The 24,187-nt window shown below is 41.0% G+C and overlaps 1 protein-coding gene across 14 annotated transcripts in view; it reads right to left on the bottom strand.

Annotated features, from left to right (window-relative positions):
* EBF1 (EBF transcription factor 1) overlaps positions 1-24,187 on the bottom strand; it is a 258,042-nt gene that overhangs the window by 79,757 nt on the left and 154,098 nt on the right. For 9 of the 14 annotated variants that reach the window (XM_085519284.1, XM_085519285.1, XM_015876220.3 and 6 more), the window contains 2 exons: positions 14,023-14,104; positions 6,368-6,509 (listed from right to left, as the gene is read on the bottom strand). In XM_085519284.1, coding sequence (XP_085375410.1) covers positions 6,368-6,509; positions 14,023-14,104 — 224 coding nt within the window. Of the gene's footprint in view, positions 1-6,367; positions 6,510-12,399; positions 12,422-14,022; positions 14,105-24,187 lie in introns of those variants that run through there. The other 5 variants (XM_015876221.3, XM_032447354.2, XM_015876222.3 and 2 more) reach the window with 2 other exon arrangements.

The following is a 24,187-nucleotide window of genomic DNA, read 5'->3' as shown; positions in this document are numbered from 1 at the left end:
TTTTGGAACATCAAAACTGCTCCCACCAGATAGTCAAACTTTTAAGCATCTCTCTTCAGTGCCTGATTTACAACTCAGACACATAGAAGGTTTTCTGCTTTTTTTCTGCTTTCACTTTGATGTAACTGGCCAGGAGAAGGGCAGCTCCATCCACCCACCATTTCTTGTGAAATTCTCAGTAATGGCCAAAGAGGAAGCAGGGGCACAGGCCTGCAGACAGCAACGCTGCTCTGGAGAGGATTGCAAAAATTCATCAGAACAATTCAATGGGGCACAACGTGGTTAATACGTTTTGGACCTGTGTGAATCAGAGCTCTGCTGTGTTTTGCTAACCTGATGGACTGCGTTTTCACTCCCAAAGGGACTGCTGTGATCACACAGCCTGGGATCCCATACAACACAAGCCAGAGAGCCTCACCCCGCAAATCCTAAGTGAGCAATTGCTCAAGCCCATAACCTTTCCCTGATCTGATATATACCATTTAGATGGGTCTTGACTTAATATCTGCAAACTGCAGAAAGTGTGCCACAACTTTGGCAACTTGTTTCACTGATCCATAGTGTTAAAATCTTGTTGAGATCATATTCAAGTCTTTATTTCTCTACAAATTCTCCCTAGTGTAGCACCTTATCTTTCTGGTTATGTTTTGTCTCTTCAGAGCTCCATCTGAGTACACATACTGGACTAATCCACCCCTTGTGTGTTCACTTACATCAGAAACATGCAGTAAGACCACAGGGCAGTGAAGAGGTTAATATTATACATTCACTGAGGTCAAGCTCCAAGAACACATAACAAGCCATTATGTAAAAAGTTGCCTGAATTTATGAGTCACTGCATTTATGAAGGAACCGATATGAGAAAGACAACTTGGCAAAAGTGAAGAAAATTATTTCCAGCTTGAAGTTTTGAAATCCTTCAGTATATCAAGGCTCACTCACTGTTATTACTATCCATGTTGTGCAATGTTCTGAAAGTCACATTTTTTCCCCTTGTGTACACACTGAGATGTCCACCAACCCTAGGTATTCCTCCCTCATAGAAAATAAATTAGAAAGCAAACATAACGCAGAATAACACACAAGATCCCCTCAAGAAGAGTGGTAGAATCCTAATATTTTTTTCCCAATATTTTCCTTCTAAATAATAAATCAAGCCAACTGCATTTCTCTACATGGAATGATATCGTGCAGAAAAAGCCTGTGAGTTTATATTTTTCAGATAATCACAGAAACATTCCTAAGTGAGGCAGTAAGATTTAACAGGTGCCTCCATCCATAGATGCAATGAGGCAAAATGAAAGTTCCTTTGTTTAAGCTTGGCTGGTTTGTGTATGCAGTAGTCCCTAACTTTGATTAAGAAGTTGGACTTATACCATTCGAGTGGTAAAACGTAATAAATTTTGCAGATTAACCCCTCTCTCTCAACTTCTTAATATTTTTTGCCTTCAGTCAGTATTCTGTCTTATATTAACAATTTAATCAAGCATGGATGTGTGCAACATTAAGGGATTCAAGGTTAAATCAAAATAGTAGTTCACAAATAAACTTTCTAGTTATAATGATCTGAATAGAAAAAAATATAGAGCCAACTTAGAACACATAGCCAATTTATTTTTTTTTTCTTTCAGATGTAAAGAATCAGTGGCAAATTTGTGCACGTGCCTCCTGTACTATCTCCGATTGCCTGGGTGGGCAAGATTGGCAAGAAAAGCTCCATTAATGCCCCTCTGCTGAGGAAAGGGTTCACCCAATGTCCCCAGTTGAGGCACAGTAACTACTGCTCTGTGCCATAACACAGAGACCAAATAATGCAGCCACATGCCATTACTTCCACAAGGCAGCCACTAATAAAGGCTTTGTTATATATTGATCTATTTCAGATAGACACCAATTTTTATATATATATCCCATGCTAAAACAATGGCAGGACACTGCTTTAGAAATCATGATTGCCTTCGCTTCCATCAGCACACACTAGTATCACATCTCATACTTATTTTCCTATTTCTACATTGAATCTTTCCTCTTTTGCTGCTGCCGAGCTATCTCAGAGCCAAACCACCAGCAAGACCCATCACACCCAGTTCATCAGTGCTCTCCTACAGAGGAACAGGAGGAAGGGGGGAGAAAAAAAGAAATCAAACTGTCCCTTTAAAATAACAAGCATTTAAGCTGCTTGTCAGTCATCTTCCTGACAAGGCCACTTGAATGTATTCAGGAATATTTGCATAAATGCTCACAGCGAGTTCACTGTGGCAGCTAGCGCTAATGGTACATAAAGTAATTTAGTCACTTTTCTTAGGCATCCTGTCAGGGTGATAAGCACCCCCTTCTTTGCCTTGTTGCATATTAGATCATTAGATAATAAAGTGTTAGAGCATGCAAACTGACAGGGTCTCAGGGACTATCATTTTTCGAGGGCATTGCATTCTGCCAGCGAGGAAAAATAATAGAGAAACTGATGCTGCAATTGTCTTTACATTCTTGTAGAGTCATTGAAAGGTTTTGGGGAAAAAGGATTTTTACTTTGTGGTGATAAGAGTTTTAACTGGAAACTCTGCAGACGTATGCAGTGGTGGACTTCACGCTGGTAAACTTGAAAAGGGTTACTGCAAACCCTGTCAGAATTGCCCCTTCCATAAGCTAGTCACTTAAATTGCATTGGAAAGGTTTTCCCTTTAAAACTGACACCCTGGAATGAACTACAAACTGAAACGTATTCTAATGGTTGGGGCCTGTTGGCTCTTCTCTATACATCTTACTCTATGTGCACAATTTATAAAGGTCAACCACACCAGTCTTCTGGTTTACCAGAAACATAAAACAAGTGAGGATCCAACTATTTGTGAATGAAAAAGTGATAATTACAAAAACCACAGATTGCTGTGGCTTACCCTATTTATACCACACAGAGATGTAAGAAATAATTGGCCTTTGCCAGCTATTACTCTTGAAAGATAAAGAGACACGCTACAAAAAGGAACTTTACTGCCTGGCAAGCAAGATATAAATAGAGATGTATTGGATGTCCCAAAAATAATCCAGGATACCTGATAATGCAATGGTAAAAACCTGAATGTGGAGATACCAGGCCCCTGGGCAGCTGTGCAAGTAAAAGCTTCATTTCTAGACTTTTGGAACTAAAATTCTTTTTTGGTGTCACACAAACTGCAACTCCATATTTAAGAGCTGTATGTCCCACTACTGGGTATCACCTACCAAGGCAGGCAGCCAGTACTCTTTCATACATTCTCTCTCTCCCCTTACCCAGTCTCAGTCCTCTCGAAGTCAGGCATTCACCACTTTTGTGATCAGATATTTGATTTAAAGAGTCAAATATCTAGAAAAGTACACATTTAGTCAGAGACAGACCAGAGTTAAACACCAGCATTTCAGAACCTACAATCAGAAGCAGCTCAGCAGAGCAGCAAACCAGAGACAAACAAGCCACAACTCTGGTAGTTTCCAGTTCACCATTTACAAATAGTGTTCGGGGCAATCTGTCCTCCCCTGAGGGAGGCAGGAAACTGGAAAGACCAAAGACAAACAAGCTGTCTCTTTTACTTATACTAGAAGATATTATTCAAGATAAAAATTCCAAAACCAAGAGGATAAGAATACATTCAGTGACTCAAACTAAGAATTTATTTCAGTGGAGGAAACTTTCATCTGTTCCAATGGGTCTAAAGTTCTTGGTGGTTGCCCAAAATTCAACAACATTAAGCCCAGTTGAGACTTTTCCCACTTTTTCTCATTCAGTTAAGTGTTTTAGACATTCAATACTGACATTTAAAACAGTTACTGGATTTTATTTCTTCTTTTTTTTTTTTTTTCTTGCATCTCTTGGACACAAATACGCATAGAATTCCTGGAGAGCTGGATTGAAGGATTTAGTTTAAAACGAAAGGCTCCACCAAGCCTTTGGGGAAAGTGTAATTTTGTAGGATGAAGGTTGCATTCAAAAGTAAGAATTTATTAGTGGTGGCTTTATGAGGTTGCTTGAGAGGTGCCTGAGAAACTAGATTAGAAAAATCACCTTTCCCAACGTGTACATATGGACATAGTTTGCAGATGTTGGCTTTTAATAGTAGCACAGTATCCAGAGTTTGTGTAACTATGCAAGCAGAGCATCATCTTCCCCCCCTTCTTTTTTGCTAGTAGAATCCTTCAGGTAGATAGGAATGGGAAAGAGGGAGAGGTAAGTTGGGATTTTATTACACCATGAACATTCACAAGTATGAGAAACTAAGTACTGTGTTGACCAAAAGCATTCACTGAGAAGACTGCAAGGGGGAAAAAAGATTGCCACTCTAATAGGAGTAAGTGAAAAATTAGAGGTTTTTGAAAGACTAGACTTAATGGAAGGATTACAAAGTTGAACGCAGCAAAGTTTCTTTTCATAATGTTCTGCCTCCTGCTAATTAATAAAGACAGAGTTCGAACATTCTTTGCAAAAATTCAGCACAAATTATGACAGTGGTTTGTTTATTAAATTAGGTTGTTGGCAGGATGAAAAAAAAAAATTCTATAACATGAATTATAGCTGAAAATGGCTCGTAGCCTACATAAAAAGTTAGAGCTAAATAAATACAGATGTAAGTTATGTTTATATAATGAGAAACGCTGCTGAGCTAAGAATTTTAGGTTGGTAAGTGTGAATTACAGACCTGATTCTGCAAACACTTATCAATACCCTCAGCTTTACTGACACAAGAAGCCTCATTGATCCCAACAGGACCATATGTGCATATAATCTTAAATATATGCATAAGTACTTGCAGGACTGATGCTTGAAAGCATGAACAGAATAGAAAGCTATTTCCACAGGAATCCACTGAGTAGTAGAAACTCTCACATTTATCCATTTTTTGCTATTAATAATTTCTTTTAACATGTCTAGTGACTGTTATTGTGAGTGGCATTCACTTTCCTGGAGAAAATTTTATCTGCTTTCTTCAAACTCTGGAAAAATCTGTTTAATTATTCATCAGATCCTTGGCAAATATTTGTGGAACAAACCAGCATAAAAGGACCAGTGCCTTCTACACTCAACTTCAATAGAAACCCCCACCTCCTAGAGGGTGCAAGCACCTACTGAATTAGGATTACAAACAGCTTTGAAAACAAAGAAATGATCTACCAATCTGGAAGAGGGAGAGGGGAGTGAAATGCCCTTTGGTTGTAGAGTCTTTTGTTTGTCTGGTTCGGGGGGGGAAGGGTTGTTTTGTTTTGTTGGGGGGGTGGGGGGGGGGGTGGAGAGTTGTCTGGGCTTGTTGTTGTTATTTTTTAGTGATTTTGGTGCTGGTTTCTTTTTCTTTTTTTTTTTTTTTTTTCCTTTCTTTCTTTTTTTTCCCCCCACCCAGCAGCAGTCATCAACTTTGAGGACAAAGAGCAAAATAAAATGTTAATCGAATCCAGATTTTTCAAAGAGCATTTACACTCAACAACTCCCATTTTAATCACCTACAGTAAGCAGCAGATATTATCTTCCAGGACCAGTTGATCTTATGGAAAAGATTACAGAAGATTCCCAGGCTGCTTCCAGCCACATTGCCCCTTTCCACCCTTGCTGGTGCTCACTACGCTTTCAGAAAAGCCAGCCAAATTGCCTTGCGCCACTTCTCCTACAACTTTTTCAGCAAAACAAGCCAGACTGGCAAAGATTTATTGTTGAAACTGTCTAAGAGAGATGAACTGTTTTAGATTGAAGGAGGTTAAGGAGCAATCAGACTCATCTTGGCTGGCATGTCTACAGTAGAGAATAGCCTCCAGCATAGAGAAGAGACCAGCAGCTGTGGCATGAAAAGAACAAGAACGGTCTCAGCTGGCACAACTAGAGTCAGGAGAGAACATTTGTCCATGGCTTGAGACGGCCTTCCAAAGGGCTCTGCTTTCATTTACAGCAATTCAAAGGAACAACTGGATCTCCTAAGGAGTTCTACAGCCTATAAGAATGAGTAATCCGATCCAAAATCTGGGTGCTGAGCACTTCAGAAAACATGTAACATCCATTGCATGCACAAAAACCAAAGCTGTTTGGAAAAGGTCGATTTTTGTTGCTGAATAGACACAACTCCCCCTCCAAAAAAAGAAAAACGCACTTCACTAACACACGGAACAGATTCTGCATCCACATTTGTCTACCAGTTTGTCACTTTGCTACACTTTGTGCTGACCTACTTGAAAAACTCCACTTTGGGCCTGGATTATCATCTTTTTAAAGCAGAGGCCAGTCTCTTTAAGGTATCCCAATCCCAAAGGCACTGATCATAACGCGACAACTTGAAACCAGCAGTCAGCGACAGAAACCAAATAAATCCACATTTAAAGTAGCAATGCCAACCAATGAAAATGATATGCCTACCATGTTCCAGATAAGAAGGCGTACCTTCCGAAGGATCGAGTCTTCGAGCTCTCCGCCCATGCTTGGAATTGTTGTGCACAAACATATTGTCCGACACTGCCAACACATGACCATCGACATTGACTGTTGTAGACACCACAACCTGCAAGCACAAGAGTAAAATGGAGGAACATTTTGATGTATATGTATGTTTTTTAGGAAGCACAGAGTGTAATAAACTCAGTTAAATAAATAACAGCTGGGAGCTGTAGAAAATTGCATAGCTATTTCACATAATAACTGGTGCTTATGCTGTACAAATCTAACAAGAGACACTATTGATGAGTGGGTCTTTGGCATCGAAAGCTTTTGATGCAGTTTTAAGTCAAATTGCAGAGTTTGTAGCTGAATGGCAGACAGCACACTGTTAACTATCATTTTAACAAGAGGATCTTTATTAAGTATTTTTCCCGCATGTACAAGGGCAGCTGTGTTTCACCCTAAATTATCCTTCAGTTTCCATGCTGAGGTAGATAGGGCTGTTGACACTGCAAATGAGAATCAATTCAGAATAAAAGAAAACAAAAGCGCATTATGTGAAGTTGCAATTAGAGTTGCTGCATTCCTCCCCAGACAAACCTGCACTCTCACTCCACAGTACAGTTACCACAGGTTGCTGGAGTGGCCCAAATTTCTCCTGAGCTCTATCTCAGTAAGTACACATAGGTGTGTTTGTCTATGCGTGCACGCTTGACAGTGGGGACTTGATCCGGGGAACACAACCCTATTCATCCAGTGCTAGTATTATTTGTATTCACCAACTTATCTCCATGTCAACACCTTGGTTTGAGGTGAGGGGAAGGAGGTGGAGGGGCACTGGAAGCAGATTCCAATGCTTCTGTTCCATGGGGTGGCCCAGGGTGGGAAAGGAGCTGCATTGGAGGGGGGAAAATGGTTAAGTGTTGTGGCCAGAGTTAGGAGACCCAGCTGCTCAGAGGGACCTCTCAACCTTGAGGCTCAGAAAACACCATCCAAGCCAAAATCCCCATTCATTTTCAGGGTACCTGAGGCACAAACTCTAGTGGAGGAAACCAGGGGGTGGACAGGGAGAGATCTAGGCTGAGCCACCAGCTCACTACCCCGGGTCTCCATCCTCCATATTCCAGCTGTGCAACATCACAGCCTTGGTTTTCATTAAGCTGTCCCTTCCAATGCCTCTTCCCTCCCCCCCCCCCCCAAAAAAAAAACACCATTTCCAGGTCTTTACTCCAGCCAACACTTTGGCCTTCAGCTGGCTGCCAGTTTGCCGTGAGCATGCGTTGCCTTCAAGAACTTCCACTAAAACAATAAGAAGAAATGACCTACACTTCTCCTTACATTAAGCAGGGAAAGGGATTAAAAACTGAAACCCACAGAGATATGTTTATTCATGCGACCTCTTACAACCAAATATAATAATTGTCTGTTAATTGCAGTTTCAGCTCCCACCTCATGCTTCGACATGTGAAACAGCAATCAGCAGCTCCTGTTTAATCCACCTATTATGTTGACTAATTAACTTTGCTCGACAGTTTATTTCTTCCTCCATTATCAGCCCCTGTCAGCCGCAAGCACACTGCCGCAAAGGGGGACCTCAGCCCTTTTGATTGATCACCGATAGATTGACATGCAGATTAATTTAATTAGAATCACCTCACTTGAGAAATGAAAGACAATGGCAAGGGGGCTAATAGATCTGCTCTTATAATGAGGCAAGCCTCCAGAGCCACGGCAGAGGATTTCTGATTTATTTTGCTGAATTCCCCAGTCGCTCTGAAAGGCTCTTGCTTTAATTGTTCTTGGTTTTGAGAGGCTTTAGCCTCTGAAGAGGTGAAATGCTTTACAAAGATTGGCAAACATTGCTTCAACTCTCTCAGGAAGCTGCTGCCTCTCAAAGTTGGTCAAATGGGGACACTTAAAGGATCGCTTACAACAATTCAATTCCATCACTTGAATTGGATTAAAGATTTTAGACCAAAAAAAATTTCCACCTATTGCTGACCACCTATAAAATGCATAGAAATATAAAATAAGCAAAGTTGCTAAGCTGGCAGTGGGCAATACCAAAGTTTTGTCTTTAAAAAGAGAAATACAAGAGAGAATATTTTACATCCAAATGATCTCAAAACTGTCCCTCAGAATGGCATTCCAGGCAATAGATTTCGTGTGCGTTTTAAGTGAAAGATATTAAAATACCAAATAAATGATTCAAGAGCTCTTACAGATGGAAATGCAGGGAAAAGAAAGCACCAAACACAGTAGGCACAGTAAGTTTTTCTCAAATCAAACTAGGGGGGGGGGGAAATGGCAAAAAAAAAACCCTATATATAAAATTCCAAAAGGGATTTCAAAAGTAATTTATTCTTTGCATTCCTGAGGGATAGAATAAAGTTTATGACATTTTCAATAAAATATGATCTTATAGTAAGTGGCTGAGGGTTTGCGATCTTATTTGTGCACTTGCAACCGTTGTCAGTTCTTTGCAACTGGGATTTGGAGCCAAATCCTTTGCTGGCATTGCTTGTCATAGCTCCATGATTTGTACCAGTCCCTTATCTTATCTTCTAGGAGTCTACTAAGGTGCATACAAAAAGAGATAATATTGCAACTGATAATAATGGCCACAATCTGAAATACTGCCTCCATTACAAAAACCATATAGGAACGTGCATTCTTTACATTGGAAGTGATCAGTCCTGTGCTGAAACCCAAACTTCTGACCGTTCTGAGAAATGAGGATACTAACAGTTCACGAACAATGAGAGCAAGGCAGGTCCCAAACCTTTGAAAGGCGTGTACGTAAGCAGCTGTCTCTATGCGTGCACCTTCCTAGGGAAGAACTAAGGGAAATAAATTTGTGAGGTCACTTTTATGGGACTAAAACTCCACTCAGTTTTTCTCCCTCGCATTTCTGAAATTGATGACGCAACAGAGTTTGAATTACTTAACAGTGCCTCCCTACCTAACCTCTGAACAAGGTCTGATTTACTATGAAGAGACCACATTGGTGTGGTTCTTCAGTGTCGTTAGCAGATGAAACTATAAAAGGAATCCCCAGGAGAAATGGTTTCCAGTCTCAGGAAATGCAGGGGGGAAAAAAAAAAAAACCAAGAAAAAAAAAAAACACAGTGGTTATTCTTATGTGTCTGAAGAAAAAAAAATACTGCACCTGTAAGAAGCAGCAAATTATGTTTAATGCTTAAAACACAACCTCATTAATGCAAGAATACTGAGCATACAGTGCACTAACAAAATTGTGATATCCCTAATCATTAACAGGGAAAAAATACAGCTTGAATATTGTGTCCTACAGCTGCATACTTGGACTGCTACAGAGCACTTATATACTTACAAGTTCTACTCATATTTTTTAATCTAAAAAAAATACTACACTCTCCTCATTTTGATTTTGAAACGACTGAGACATGTTCAAGTCAAAGCACATGCTAAACCTAATTTGTGGAGAAATCATAAAATCAGGGGGAGGGGAGAGCCAAAGTAGATGTGGAATGGCCACTGAGGCATCCTAAAACACAGACCATAGCAAGAGGGAAAGGCACACTACAGTTTAATAAATGATTAATGAGGTGCTGACACATTAATGTAAGCACAGGGACAACCAGGCCTGCCAAATCTCAAACCTTTCCAAATTTTGTCAACAAAACACAGTTTTAATTTGGGACAGGCAAACATGGAAAACGATTTTGAGCTTTAGCTTCAGCCCTTCATAGATTTTGAATTTAAATCCTGTATCAACACCAGGGGAGACAGGGGTATGAAAGAAACACATTGGTTTATAACTTTGTTCAATGAAGTTGGCACTATCAGCGGCATTAACGTATCACGGCTCTGTGGATTATTCTGCCTGCCATTAAATAGTTCAGTTGTGAATGCTTTGGAGCCCAGTTTAAAAAAATATTCTGCGATCAGGAGCCTGTAGATCAAGCTATTTATCCACGTTTAGCACTCAGCCTGTTTATTTGTTATGGTACCTCACCTAATATATCAAAATTAAGCATCGCATGACTCCTCATTTTTAACCACAGCCCATTAAGCTTCACTAACTGATTAAGACATAGCATGTTCCTTGTGCTTTCAATTTTCTCCAGTGTATGTTGAGGGCTCAGATATTTTTGTGATGCCCCCAACATCCAGTGGCAAAGGCAGAGAAAATCTGATTAAGATGATTTCCAAATTTAAAGCGTGTCATTAGTGTAAAACCTGTAACTCGTGCATTTGCTGCTCTACTGAAACCCATGCAGAAATGGCTTCAGCAACGCGTCTTTATTTTCATCACCACTTGGTGACCTCTTCCTACAATATCTTCTGTATCCTAATAACTAGAAATTTCTCTCCATTTAACACGACACTTAAAAACGTGCCTAACTTAAAGCGCATAAGTACAGTATATTCAGTCATTTTGCTCACGTGCACAAGGCCACGCCAGGCACTTAATTACCTTGTTGAATTGGGCCACAGCTCTTACTGCTATTTTCCAGTCTTTTTTTTTTTTTTCGCCTTTCCCTTCTCTAGGGATGGAGCCTTGCATGTCCAAATTCCATTATCTGGGATTCATGAAGCATCATCTCTGTCTCTTATGCAAATTTGCAATAAGAGACAAGTGGCTTCAATTCAAACATGAGTGGCAGCATCCCATTGAGGCAAACTAGCAGCCTAGGCTGAGGAAGAGGTTGTGGTAACAGCATTGAACAGCATGGCAATTTCTGAGTGACTTTCAAGGTTTTCATAATAAACGAATGTTCAGGGTTTTATGCGGTGACTCAGTCTGAAAAGTTTTCTCTAAATTATAACTTGACATGTGTCAGTTTGCAAGCAGCTGTGCTAAAACAAGAACAACAAGATAACTGGGGCACTTGGGTTTCATTAATTACGATAACATATGAAACTGTTTAGGTTATATGAATGAGTTTCCAGCTCTGAAAAATGAAATCCGGACAGAGTTCAGCCGTGATACCACCTACTTATTACTACCACTGATTGGGGCTCTACAGCCCATCCCACCAAAACCAACAGTTTATTGTGACAAAGAATACAAAAACAGACCAAGCATCTGCTCCATGGGGTTTTTAGAATAATAAAGACAAGGTTGGACTAAGGAGAAAATAAGCGGCATTGCCAAGTGTTTTGTGCAACTGAGCTGATGAAACAGAGATGAAGTAATTTTCTTGAGAACAAACAGGGAGTCTGTACCATAGTTGAACGCTCAACTGAACTGCCTCGAGTCCCTGCATGAACAGCATTTGACTGTTGATTGAGCATTGACTTTGCCTGTCTTCTGCTAAAAGAAACAGAACTATTACAACCATGGCCAGCATCACTCCAGCACACACTCCTGCTGGCACTTGACATTGCTGATATGCAGAACCCAGTCATCACAAGCTTGAGCATCTCAGACATGTACGGAAATGCATCTTTTTCCAGGCCTCTACCTGTTTTTCTGTTGAGCTTATCCCACTAGTTCAGTAACACAACGTTTGGGATAAAGCTTCCAAATTCATTTCTATACATGTGTGAAAATTTACACGCAGGTCTTCTGAACCAACGTATACTCTACCCATCCCCTACACTTTCTTAACCCATCTTAGATTGTAGTATAGTTAGACAATTCCCTGCTGCATGAAATAAACCTATTAGGAAGGGAATTTTTCAGTACCTGATTTGGTATGAAACCCACAACCCTCGCCTTTACTGTTTCTCCCACCAAAACCACAAGTTCTGTTGTAATGACTCCTAGCAACTCCGGGAGGCAGATAACTGATATCATGCCAAAACATGGACAAGCTCCCAGGCAGCTTGACGGTCCAGCATAGAAGGTGGAACAAAGTAAAGGAAGAGAAAGCCTTCATTTTTCTGCAAAAAAGGTTTGCTGCTATTCAGAAAGCATTTGGAAATATTTTTTAAGCAGACCTTAAACATAACATTAAGACAGACTTTTGAAGCCATTGGGAATACTTCAGTGGCACAAAAGAGCTGATGACAAACCCTCTACTCACTTTGCAGGGACCTGGATTTCATTTGGTTCCTATACAACACCATCGTAAATATCCAGGTGCATCACGTTATCGAGATACTATGTTCATGCTTGGTCATTTTCATGCCAAGAAATAAAAAAGGAAGACTGGATTCAGTATTCTTACTATTTTAAGAAGTCTAATGCAAAAAGAACAAGTTCAAGATGAAAAAAAGAAAAACAAACAAGCATAATCCACAACACAACATGAGAGCAGCTATAGTAAAACAATATGCCTGGGCACTTAGCAGCATGCTACAAGCTTCAATACCACCCTGTATTACAGTATAAGCAGTTCACTCTGCTGAAAGTGATTAATTTCTTGAAAATGCTAAGGTCACACTAATTGACATGACCTGTGTAATTAAGCAGTCTCTGTTTACACACGGAAAGCTCAACTGCTGTGAAGCTGGGTTTGTATGACAGAATGTCTTTACAAGTCAAGAGATCAACAACCTTTCCTATGTCCTACCCATTCGCCGACACAGGCTCCTGATTGCTGTTCTGAGAGAACACACAAAGGCATTACCATATGAAAATCAGCCTCCAGGCTGGGTGAGCACAAACCCAGCAGAGTGTACATGTTACGAAGCAGGTTCTGACAGGCCCCAGGGGTGACTGCTTGGCCTGGAGCCCCATGATGGTGAGTCCTTTTTCCACTTTCTCCTTCACTGATAATGCCCTCTCAAATCACAGGAGAAATGTGACGGAGGGAAGAACGTGAGATGAGAAGCTAGCAGCTCTGCCATGTTAAAACTAGCTTCCATTTGGATTAATTTAATCCCTGTCGCCACATCTACTCACTACTGCACATCTATGCTTGTAGGGGCAAATATCACCCTTCTACCTTCCGCTGCTGTTGCAATTAAATAGCTTACGAAAAGGCATAGCTTCTACATATAAGTAATATTGTCATTCACAAAGCATTTAGCATTTCCAATTGAAATGCCACAAAGAAGCAAAGACATGGTGAGCTACTGCAGAAAGCCGCACTCATCCTTTGGAGGTTTCCTCTTCCATACAGTCTATGGGACAAACCTGTTACTTCCTCAGCTCCCTGAGGCAAATCCCCACTGAAAGACTGCATCACATCCCGAGAAAGTTAATCAGTGGTAGTTTCTTCCAAGAGGGGATGGGCTATCATCATATTAATGCACATTTATGAGTCTTCAAAGCTGCAGAAGAACAAATCCTTAAGCGTAATCAGAGAAATGAGCCTGATTTTGTTACTGAATTACTCTTAAAGCTTCCTCTGCCTCTTCCAACAGACACAGCTCTCACTTTGTTTGGTATGTTTACATGAAGGCAAACAGTTTCTCAGGCAGAACAGACAATCCCAAAGCCAGGTTGTGACCGAAAACAATAGTGAAGTCATTTTGATTTTTCTTTTCACAGCTTCACTTCCCATTGAGATAATTTTACCATCAAGAATGTCCTTGGCCAGAAGAAAAGGAACTAAATCCCCAATATCTCCACCCAATTCTGCAGTGGCAAGCAGTCCTTCAGGCAATATTCTGTGACTTTATATTTTAGCATCTCCCAGTTTATTACTAGGTTAGTTTAGGTTAGCTGCTGATTTTTAAAGGAGGAAACGTGCCCCACTGACCTGAAATCGTCGCATGTCTCGAGGGTTTCCTGCATTTTTTAGACAATTTTGGTTACATTTGAGAAAAAATTTCAAGAAGAACCTGTGGAGAAAAAGAAATGGACATTATCATCTTGTAAACGGTGCACAGTAGTACAATGTAACATCTGTACGTTTGGTCTAACAAAGCCTTATTCACGTTAGCAACCTCAGCTCAGACAATTCGTACCACTGACCATCCACTGAGCAGAGGCCACAGTCCAGCAAAAATGTGTAAGGATGTCTGAGCGTGTACGCATGAACTTAAATAGTTCTGCTATAATAGGGCCATTAAAGACTGCAGATGTGGTCCCTCCTTCACACTAAATGGCCAAACTCATGGAGCAAGAAAGTAAGAGATACATGTTGTGGTCCATCAAGAAAATAAAAGAAAAATGTCAGCCAAGAAAATTTCCTCATATATAAATGGGATTTTGTTTTACAAGTTCAATTTAGTGTGCACATTTTGATTCCATACAAAAATACAGAAACCATTCCATACAATCAAAATCTCCCTTTCACAATTACACTGTTTGTACATAATATTGATGCTTAAGCAATGGTTAGCAAAAGACCAAAACCCCAAGAGAAGGACAGAAAAGTCTTGGTTAAAAGGCTGACATCATGGAAAAGTGGAATATTTGCAATGCTGCCTATTTCCTGGCCATACACAGTTCACTGAAGTAGCTATGTGACCCTGACATGTATCTCTAAGAAAATACATTGCATTTTACAAAGCCAAAGAAAAAAGCAAACATTTCACTGAAAATATTTCCTTCGGTGTTCTGCGTCAGTGGACTGTAAACTCATAAAGACAAGTCAATGAATAATGGTGGGTCTCAGATTCCAGGCTTTCTCCTTGAGAGCCAAAGTTTATCAGCCTTTTGTCCAAAATAAACTACAGAGTAAGGCCTACTAAAGCTCAGCTGTGCAAAATTTAATCCTACAGCAAGTTTAAAACCTAGTGCAACCAGACAGAGCAGCGTTACATTTGCAATAACCATTAGTTGACTAAGCAGAAGTTAATCTGACCTGTCTCCACATTAAAAAAAAAAAAAAAAAAAAAAAAAAAAAGCAAGGCAAGGGATTGTTTGGTCCTTCTTTGCTTGAAATTGGAAAGTTAACTTCTGCAAGCATCCATCTTTTAACACCCAAACTGAATGTTAAGTCAGCAGAATTTGCAAATGCTGCCAACAAGAAAAGGCAAAAGTGGAGAGTAAACAGCTTCAGAAAATCCCTTTTTGATGAGCAGCATTCCTTGCCCTGCTCTAGTTGGGATGCTGCCCCCCAAACCAGTGAGCTTCAGGGATTGCTCCTCCATGCCAAGAAAATCATGCCAGGCAAAGACAATGTCAAACTCTGAGGGACTGTCTTCATTAAAGAAAAGTAAAGTAACATGGGGGATCATAAGCGACAATGCCCAGGATTAGTGTGATGTCCCAGCCCACAAAGTCCCTTCTCCCCCTGTGCTCAGAAATAAGAGCAAGTCAACAGCAATCAATATAAGAATAAACAGACACCACTCTTGAACAGGGGTTCAGAAACACTGTGTTTGTTCACACCAAAATTAACAGTGGTATAAGCTGTTACACTTTCTCATCAGGCAGGTTCTGATTTTCAATAACTGAAAGTTGGTGCTATTTTTTGTACGTGCGTGTGTCTTTTTAAGCCTCTAATGGCCAGCTGTGACAGCCTGACTCAGATTGCGTAGAAGGAGCTGTCAGCACAAATCTTGGCATCTCAGATCCAGACAACTGCTTGCCACCAGGCAAAGGTTTGTACTCGTGCCAGAATGGATTTTGAGAGACAAGCAAACAGGGCATTAATTCTGCCAAAGAAAAACAAAAAAGCAGGGAGAGTTCAGGATCTTACACTTCAGATTATGGTTTTCCTGTCAACAGCTCATCATTTAGTTCATGAGCTATGAAGGGCACGGACATCAGATCCCCCTTGCCCTAAGCTGGCCCTGTCATGCAAAATGCTGGCAGGATCCAGAGACCACCCCTCCACGCAAAGCTGCTTGCTGAAACAAAAAGCCTGGCCATCTGTTGGGAAGTAAAGACATCCCTGTCAGCCTGCGCCTACAACCTCAGACAAGCCCTTATGTGGCAAAGCCTCAGGACTACTCATTCTGTGGGATAAAGCCTATGCTCACTAAGGTTTGTTGTGAGACCATTCAGAGCTCTGCTGAGTGCTGGGCTCAGCAGTTGCATCCTTGGTCTGCTGCAGCCCTACAGCTGTACCACGACCCAAGACAAGGCTGAGACATGGCAGAATTAAAGGTATCAGTACTGAAAGATTGCATGAAACATGCAAAGGCAGGAAGAGCCTTCCTAGCCACAGCACCACACACATAAGATGCACAGCTGGAGGCTCAATGCAAGAGCCTCCCAGAGAGATGGAAAGCTCTCAATCTCTGGACAAACACTATGCATTGCAGCTGGGAGACTCACTATGAAATACAGCAATTATGTCCTGGAGTTTCCAAACTCTGACACAAAGTTTGGAAGTATAACTAATTGCACCGTCTACACCAAATCTTATGGAAGCTTCATCAAAATAAGCTGTAGAAGAAATTAGATTCATCTCATGCTGTCCCAAGCAAGAAGTGAGCAGCTCCCAGACTGGCCTGGCACCCTCCAGCTGCCAGTATTACAAACAAATGGACACGTACAGATCAGGATAAGGGCAGAATGCCATGGTTTGACTCATGAAGTTCAGCTCTATCTCTCAGGTCCTGCTTGAAACTAATTGCCCCATTGCCTTCTTCGCCTCCAGTCCGGTCCTGCCAGCCTCTCTCGTTAGCAGCACTTCACTCTGCAAATATTTCAGATTTAGATTGACGGGACTGGTCCAGGAGAAGTGCCAGCAAAGCTGAGCCCTTTGTAAGCACAAACTTCCATCTCTGTTTGTTTGCATCTAACTTCTGCACCGTGGGGGTTTCTTTCAGCTCTAACATTCTCCCCATTTAGCAGGGCTGTGTAGCATTAATACTAACCGCAGAGGATATACAGCATTAATACTAACCACTGGGGCCTGAAATTCATTCCGAAGATGAAAAAACATGTGAAAAACAGAAGAATGTCAATGCAATCTTCAACTTTAACTCCCTCCAAACTTATATGACTGCTAAACACCAGATCTTCCGCCACACAAGACTCAGTCATTAATTATAGTTATTGCTACCATTCAAAAGTTTCTTTTTGCATGAATCAAACAGAACACATTTTCCAGCTCCGTTCCTGACTACTGACATCTCTGGCATGAGGAGCACTGGTGCATATGGAGCACAGAAACACAAGCCAAATTGACAGGAGTGAGCTCAGGTCCATAAACATGGAAACTTTCATGAAGGACCTAGGTTGACTGACTTGCATTACTATTAAATCAAAGGGCTCTGGGCTTCATCCCTTATCCCATGTGGATATGGGACTCCAGACTGGGGAAAAACAGGTTAATTTTAGGTTCTAAGCTGTGATAAAATGCGGCTCGGTGCAGCTGCAAAATTGAATCAAGCATCAAAGTCTGTGTGCACGCAGCCCATGCCATGGCATCATCCTACCACAGAACTCTAAGAAACTGCAAGGACCAATGCAGAAATGTAACCTCCAGCTAAACACAAAATTCCAGCCTAAATCAGACAAAAAAAAATGACCCTTATGGGTCCCTTCCAGTTCAGGATATTTTATGATTCTATGGTTCTACCTGCTCCCCACTGCTGCTGACTCCTTCCTGACACCCGTCTTCCAATTCCCCTCCTTCCTCCATAAATTAATGCCCATGTTTAATCAAAGCAAACAAAGAGTTAATGAAAGCAAGTCCTGACATGATCTGGGCTGGTTCTTCTGTCACTCTCCCAAAGGAAATTTAAAGGAACTCAAACACGAAAGCTCAGCAGTAGGATTTTCTTGCCATTGCCACAATAAATATGTCTGTGGAAGGAGAAAAAAATAGTTGGAAAGGGAAGACCTGCTGCATTCCTGATGCTGAAGAAAAGCTTGTTTGTTCCCAATACATTGGAGAAGTTGTTCAGGAACAGTTCATCCATGTGAAAATATGACAGCTGTCGGGCTGCCAAGGTCAGCCAGAGCAATGGGCATCCAGAAGTGCCAGTGATACAACTTAAACCTCTTTAGGGCAAGCAAATCTGACAAAACTCAGCTCTTCTGTGGTGTAAATGCATTTGATAGAAGAGGGTAAATTTAGACTCCTGAGTGAAATACAGCAGTAAGGGCATGTGGGTTTGCAAAATCAGTAAATGCAAAATATGTGCAATAATTAGCAACTGCCCACCAGATAAAAGGATTGCACGCTCATTCTGTATGATGTACCAATTCAGCAGGAGTACTAAATATGTGCATAAATTTAAATACAGAAGCAGTTCTGTTGGAGACAAAGGTGGTATTCACGTACCTCTGTACCTTGCAGAACTCAGCCACAATCCTTCCCGTGGTTGCCCTCCCAGCAAAGAGGACACTGGGATGCTACAAATACAGTTTTCTCAAGGAGTTTGTGATGGATAATTTCTTTCTGGTGAAAACTTGGCATATGAAGTTGCACAGAAGCCAATAGAGGGGTGAACCCACAGGTCACCATCTTTTGACTTTTTCAACGTTTCTAAACTTCCCTTACAGGGATTGGTTTGTTTTTAATTCCAGTTTGCCAAAGAAAAGGTGTCAAAATAATGGAAAATTCGACACTTAATAAAAAATTGAGCTCAACCCAGCTAATAATTGCAGAAAGAGGGGAGGAAAAGAAATCTTATTATTTGAAATATACAAATTCATGTTCATTAATTAATCCACTGTTGTAACATTTCAGGTTTGGGGGTTTGTTCTGTTTGTATTTGAACTCACAGACCTTTTCACATGCAATAAACTGGCCATGTCAAGTACCCCTCATTCACAGAAGAAAAATTGAGCCTTACATTTGTATCTACCAGCATGAGGTTGTGCATGGAAATCAAATATAAGCATGGGGGAAACCTCCTGTTACCTACATGTTCACAGCTGGATTTTGCTTGGCTCTTCAGTCAATAAACAGCAGTAGCCACCTTTTGTGGCATTTTTACAACAGGAAATTTATTCTGCAGAGGAGAAATTAAACACCAGATACAATCGTCTAACTCTTTTCTAAACAACCTTCTTGAGTTGTCAAACATCCCAATTAAGAAGAAGAAGAAAGAAAATCCCAAATCTCCTCTCACTGGATTCAGCATTCTCACTCAGTGACTTAAAAATGAAGCTGAATCCGACGTGTATTTTGTATTTATAGGATGCTAAGCAGCCACTAAGGGAAAAAAGAAAAAAGCCAAAACTAAAATCCTGGAAAATTATTTATTTAACTAGAAAATACTGATTTCCCCCTTGAACTACAGAAAAGGTCCAAGAAAGGCAATGTGACAGAGAGAATAAGCCTCAAGCAGCCCGAATCTATTGACTGTGATTCTTCAGGCAATGCCATAATAACAGAAACAGAATAGACTGTATTATTTCTATAAACTCGCTCTGACTCCCAGAGCTGGCATAGCTGGGTTTTACTGCTACCAACACAGTAAACACTCAGTTCAACACAGCAAACAGGTGAGGAGGCATCCATGTAATCACCAAATCAGACGGTAGGACTGCCCAAAACAGCCTTAAATAACCCACTGCTTGCTATACCAAGTGCTTTCAATTGCTTTTCCTCAGGTCTGCACGTTCTGCACAGCGTATCACTGTTTCACCTTGCACCTTACAGAATTCTCCCTAATACTGAGTTAAAACGCATTAGAGAAATTTACAGTACTTTGGGAATTTGTGTTTGGCATTTTTGCCCATGAATGAGTTAAAATCCCCCAGAGATGGTTTTGGTTCCTTCTCCCTTGTTTTTTAATAAGGAAAGAATAACACCACCAAATAGTAACAGCACTAAACAAAACATAAGTAGTCCATAGGCAGCTTTGAGTGCTCAGCTTCCATCATTTCATTTTGCCCCAGATCTGACCTTTTAATATATTTTTTTCCTTAAAGTTGTGAAAACGTGACTTCTCATATATATCCTTACCTGCACTCAGATCCATTATCTAAACTTTTTATTAGATTTCAGCCACCCTCCTGCCATAAGAAGGGCTGGAAGGAGTTTCTGCCATCTATGTACATAGTACATGCAGTGCGTGTGGGTTCTGATGGCACGATGCAGGATGACTGCGCAGTACTCACTGCACTCCGTGACAGCACAGAGGCAGCAGAGCCGCGCTCCTATGCTCCGTGCAGAGCAGTTGTTTGCTTACCCAGCACAGAAACCCCCAGTTCTGCCTTTCTATGCCTGCTTCAAATCACCGCCTGCTCTTTACGAGCTGATGGGCCAATGCTTTCGCTGAAATGGTGACAGACTTTCCAGCACTGCAGTGCGTAAAGTCACATAACCAACAGAATTTATTTACTAAAAGAACCGATATTCAAATGATTTGTTTCAACTGAACTACTTTTCATTTTGCTCTGTCTCCACTTTTCACCTATTTGACCTCTCACAGACCGGACTATAAAAGTGGGTGGGATATTTCTGATTTTACTAAGGATGCTACAATCCAGCCACTGGAAAAAATCTAAACCATCTCTGCACTCTGTCATAGTTCACACAATGCCATTGAATTAGCAGCCCTCCCAGGGCCATAGTTCTGCTAAAAGAACCTCTGTTCAGTGTAAGCGATGACAGATAACAGCACTGCTGTTATTGTCATACGATATGAGTATTTGGTTGCCTGCTACCTCATGGTAAACTACTGTAACTTTAGCACTGTTACCGAAAAGCATCGGTGGCATCGCAGCCCCTGTATGCTGCAGAGCAGTGCTAATCCAGCCAGCTGAAGCTGCTTCTCTCTTAGCAGATGTGGGACTCTAAAACTCATCACCTGGAGCCAAGGGTGCTGATGACATGTTCCTTTCATCCACTTGCTGGGAAAGTTATAAAGATTCACGTGGTACATATTTCATGTGTGGGAAACAGACACTTCTTTTCTCTTGCATGCTATTCCCAGATCAGCACACGAATGCTCTACAGCACATAAGGAGCTTGCACATAAAGTTGTGTGCAACCTGGCTGCATGTACAATAATCAATGATTTCTCAAATAATCTCACACCCTTAAATAACACTGACACACCAGTGTGACCATCCAAACTGCCAAACCCAGCAGGGCAGGCTATTTATGGGACATGTGGGAGCAGGATACCTTCTGGCCAGAGCATCAGCAACACAGAGAAAAGATCCTGTACTGAGAGATATGGAGTGTTACTCCAAACCCCTCTGAGCAGAGGTCTCCTGCAATGCTCAGGCAAGGTGCTGGTGTAGTTCTAACAGCATTCTTCCCCATGACCTGGCTCAAAACTCACCCAGGTTTTGTTTTCAAGATTTTTCTTGTAAGTGGAAAAGGCACAATGAAAAACAAATAAAAATAAATAAATAAAAGCCGGGAGGTGTGGACTGAGATGGGAATATTTGACCAGTCTTATGCATAGGACTCATGGCCTGAAAAGAAAGAAAGGTCAAAGGAAGGCACCTGTAAGTCTCTTATTTCCAACAATGCACAACATATGCCAAGGGTGAAGCAGAGGTGCATCAGAAATGAAGAAAGCAATCGAGCTCGTTCACGTTTCCAAATCATTAACAACATACAAATCCAAGGAGTCTCCAGCCCCGGGGAAACAGGACCACGGCATTAAGTGCTGGGATGACACCTCAGCCCCAGCTTTTGCATCACCAAATCCTCTGTGGAACTGTAACAGCAACAGCCAACTTAGAAATGAAATGATAAATCTTGTTTCACACAGCCCTGCTCTGAAGAGGAGTGCAAATTACTTCACCTGACTCAGCTGCATAATTACATAGAAGAACTTGGGAAGTGTCAGCGCTCTGAAGGATTGAGTGCAACCCCTCGACAGATAATTTATGTTTCAAAAAGAAAAAATGAAGAGTTTGTTTCAAGTAAAGAAACAGCAGGGAAGGACTTTACGTAAGGGAGAAAGAAAAAACAACGTTATCAAGTCATTACAACTTCTAGTGATTTGAACCTAAACTGGGATTGCGGTCAGAGTGAGGAAAGACAGTCTGAAAGGGGATCTACAATGAGATAAAGTTTACAGAAAAATAACAAAGAATCTGTTTCTCTTGCAAAAGAAATCTAGTTAAAAGGAGGCTTTAAAGAAATCAGTGAGAGCAAGTCTAGCATTAGCCACACAGTCACATAATGCAAATGTATGTATGATATGTATATGCTTTCTCTTTATACAAGGAAAGTTCAAGCATTAAAATGCTGCAGAACAAAGTTAAATGCTGCCCTGAGCCCCTGCCCATGGGCTGCACGTTCCACTCAGGGGTTGCCATTGTTTCAGGACATTCAGGAGAATAAAGCTCTCAGAGGCACGAAAAGGCATTATAGCCTGCAGCTATGAACTTGTCTTCTGCACCCATCCAGAAGCATGATGCAGCAAACAAGAAGCGTGGCCTGACCACGCTGTCAGTCCCTCAGTGAGGGTACCCAAGCTGAAGGACAAAGCCAAATGTCCTAAACTGGAGTAGTATTACAATCAAAAGTCGTAGGTGGGGTGAGGTAAGGACATCAGCTGGACACTGCTGGCACCAGGATGCCTTTCTGTGTGAACACAGGGATTATACCCATGATCAATGGGATTCATATCCACAAAACACACTCCATGAGGATTTGCAAAGTCCTACATAAATCCCGCATAGCTTTTATTTCTCTGTATCACCATGGAGTAACGAGAATAGCATTAGCAACAGGAAAATGTGTGTTTACAGCAAGCAACGAGGTAAGCGTGCCAGGGCAGAAGTTTTTGTTCATCGACACTGTACCAACAAAAGCCACAATGAATGTAATGAACTAGGAACTGCTTGCAACTTTACAACTTTTCACTCTCTTTTTTTTTCATATTCTACCATTCTTCTTTAGAGAACAATTGTGCTGGCAGCTGGCAAAGACTAAAAAGGATGAGCAAAACCTCACAGCTGGCCCCTTCTAGCACCTCCCTGGAAAAAAATATTTCCTCCCTAGTGTAAAAATAACTAACGAATCTCACCCAAAATCTTTCTAACTTAGACAAACAGCTTAAAACCATCAAGAATGCCACATGGGTACAGGATATTGATTGCTCTTTTTGTGCTCAGTTCTGCAGCTACCACAAAGTTGCGCTAAAGACTTCTCTATTAAGACCTAATTGCATAATAATTGGCTTAAATGCTGAAACATACTAACTGTTCTGTAACATATATACATTTCACTAATGGAAAGGCTGAAATCCTGCGGGATGGCTGGCCAAACAATGCAAGAAGATTATAAATAGAAGATGAAATCAGGGCCCTATCTCAGAAATATTACCATAAATCTAGAGAAAACATTAATTTTCATCTTTTCTGGTGAACTGATGATTCAGGTCCAGAGTTAACCAATACAGGAAATAAAAACACAGCCATATACACAAAGGCTTGGTGAATCTCACTTGCTAAGAGTACAGTACCAAGTTTTAACTCCCCACTCAATCTCCAAATAAAAATTAAGAGGGAGTTTGAAGCACCACTTTACAGTGACAATGAGACGCATTAAATCGAGTGCTAAAATATTCTCACATCACCTTGTCAATAATCACCACCAACCAACAGACAACCCTGACAAAATAATACTCCAGGCTTGATTCAAAATGAGAAGGAAAATACAGTTAAATGCACATTACCTAAGTAAGTTGCATGCGAGTTTGGCATCTGTTAAACAAAGCAACATATCTCTGAGTTCAGAACTATGAATCATCCAGATTACAAGAAGTTTCTCCGCTCAAAGTTTACTTGGACTGAGCAGAATCACTATAAGTACAAAGTGAATGCACTATTCTTGCCTCTGCAGTGAAGCTTTTCAGCTGCCCTGGAGCTGTCTACATCCAGCTTTAGCCTTGGCACCTCCTGAGTCTTTCACCAACATTTTACAGAGTGAGTTCATGGATATAAATAAGCAGACTTGGCTTCACTGTATTTAGGAGAGCATGAAGATCCCTTCATCTTTAAGATCCCTGATGCTCAGTACAGGCAGCTGTAGCTGGAACTAGCAAGGACACTGAGGAGAAAACTTTTATCCTTGCAGAAAACGTCTTGGGACTTGT

Source organism: Coturnix japonica, chromosome 18 (assembly GCF_054131305.1).
Source record: "Coturnix japonica strain WE chromosome 18, WE-NBRP24, whole genome shotgun sequence".
NCBI lineage: Eukaryota > Metazoa > Chordata > Aves > Galliformes > Phasianidae > Coturnix > Coturnix japonica.
Note: the sequence above shows the minus strand (reverse complement) of the source record. Positions and strands in the feature narration are given on the sequence as shown.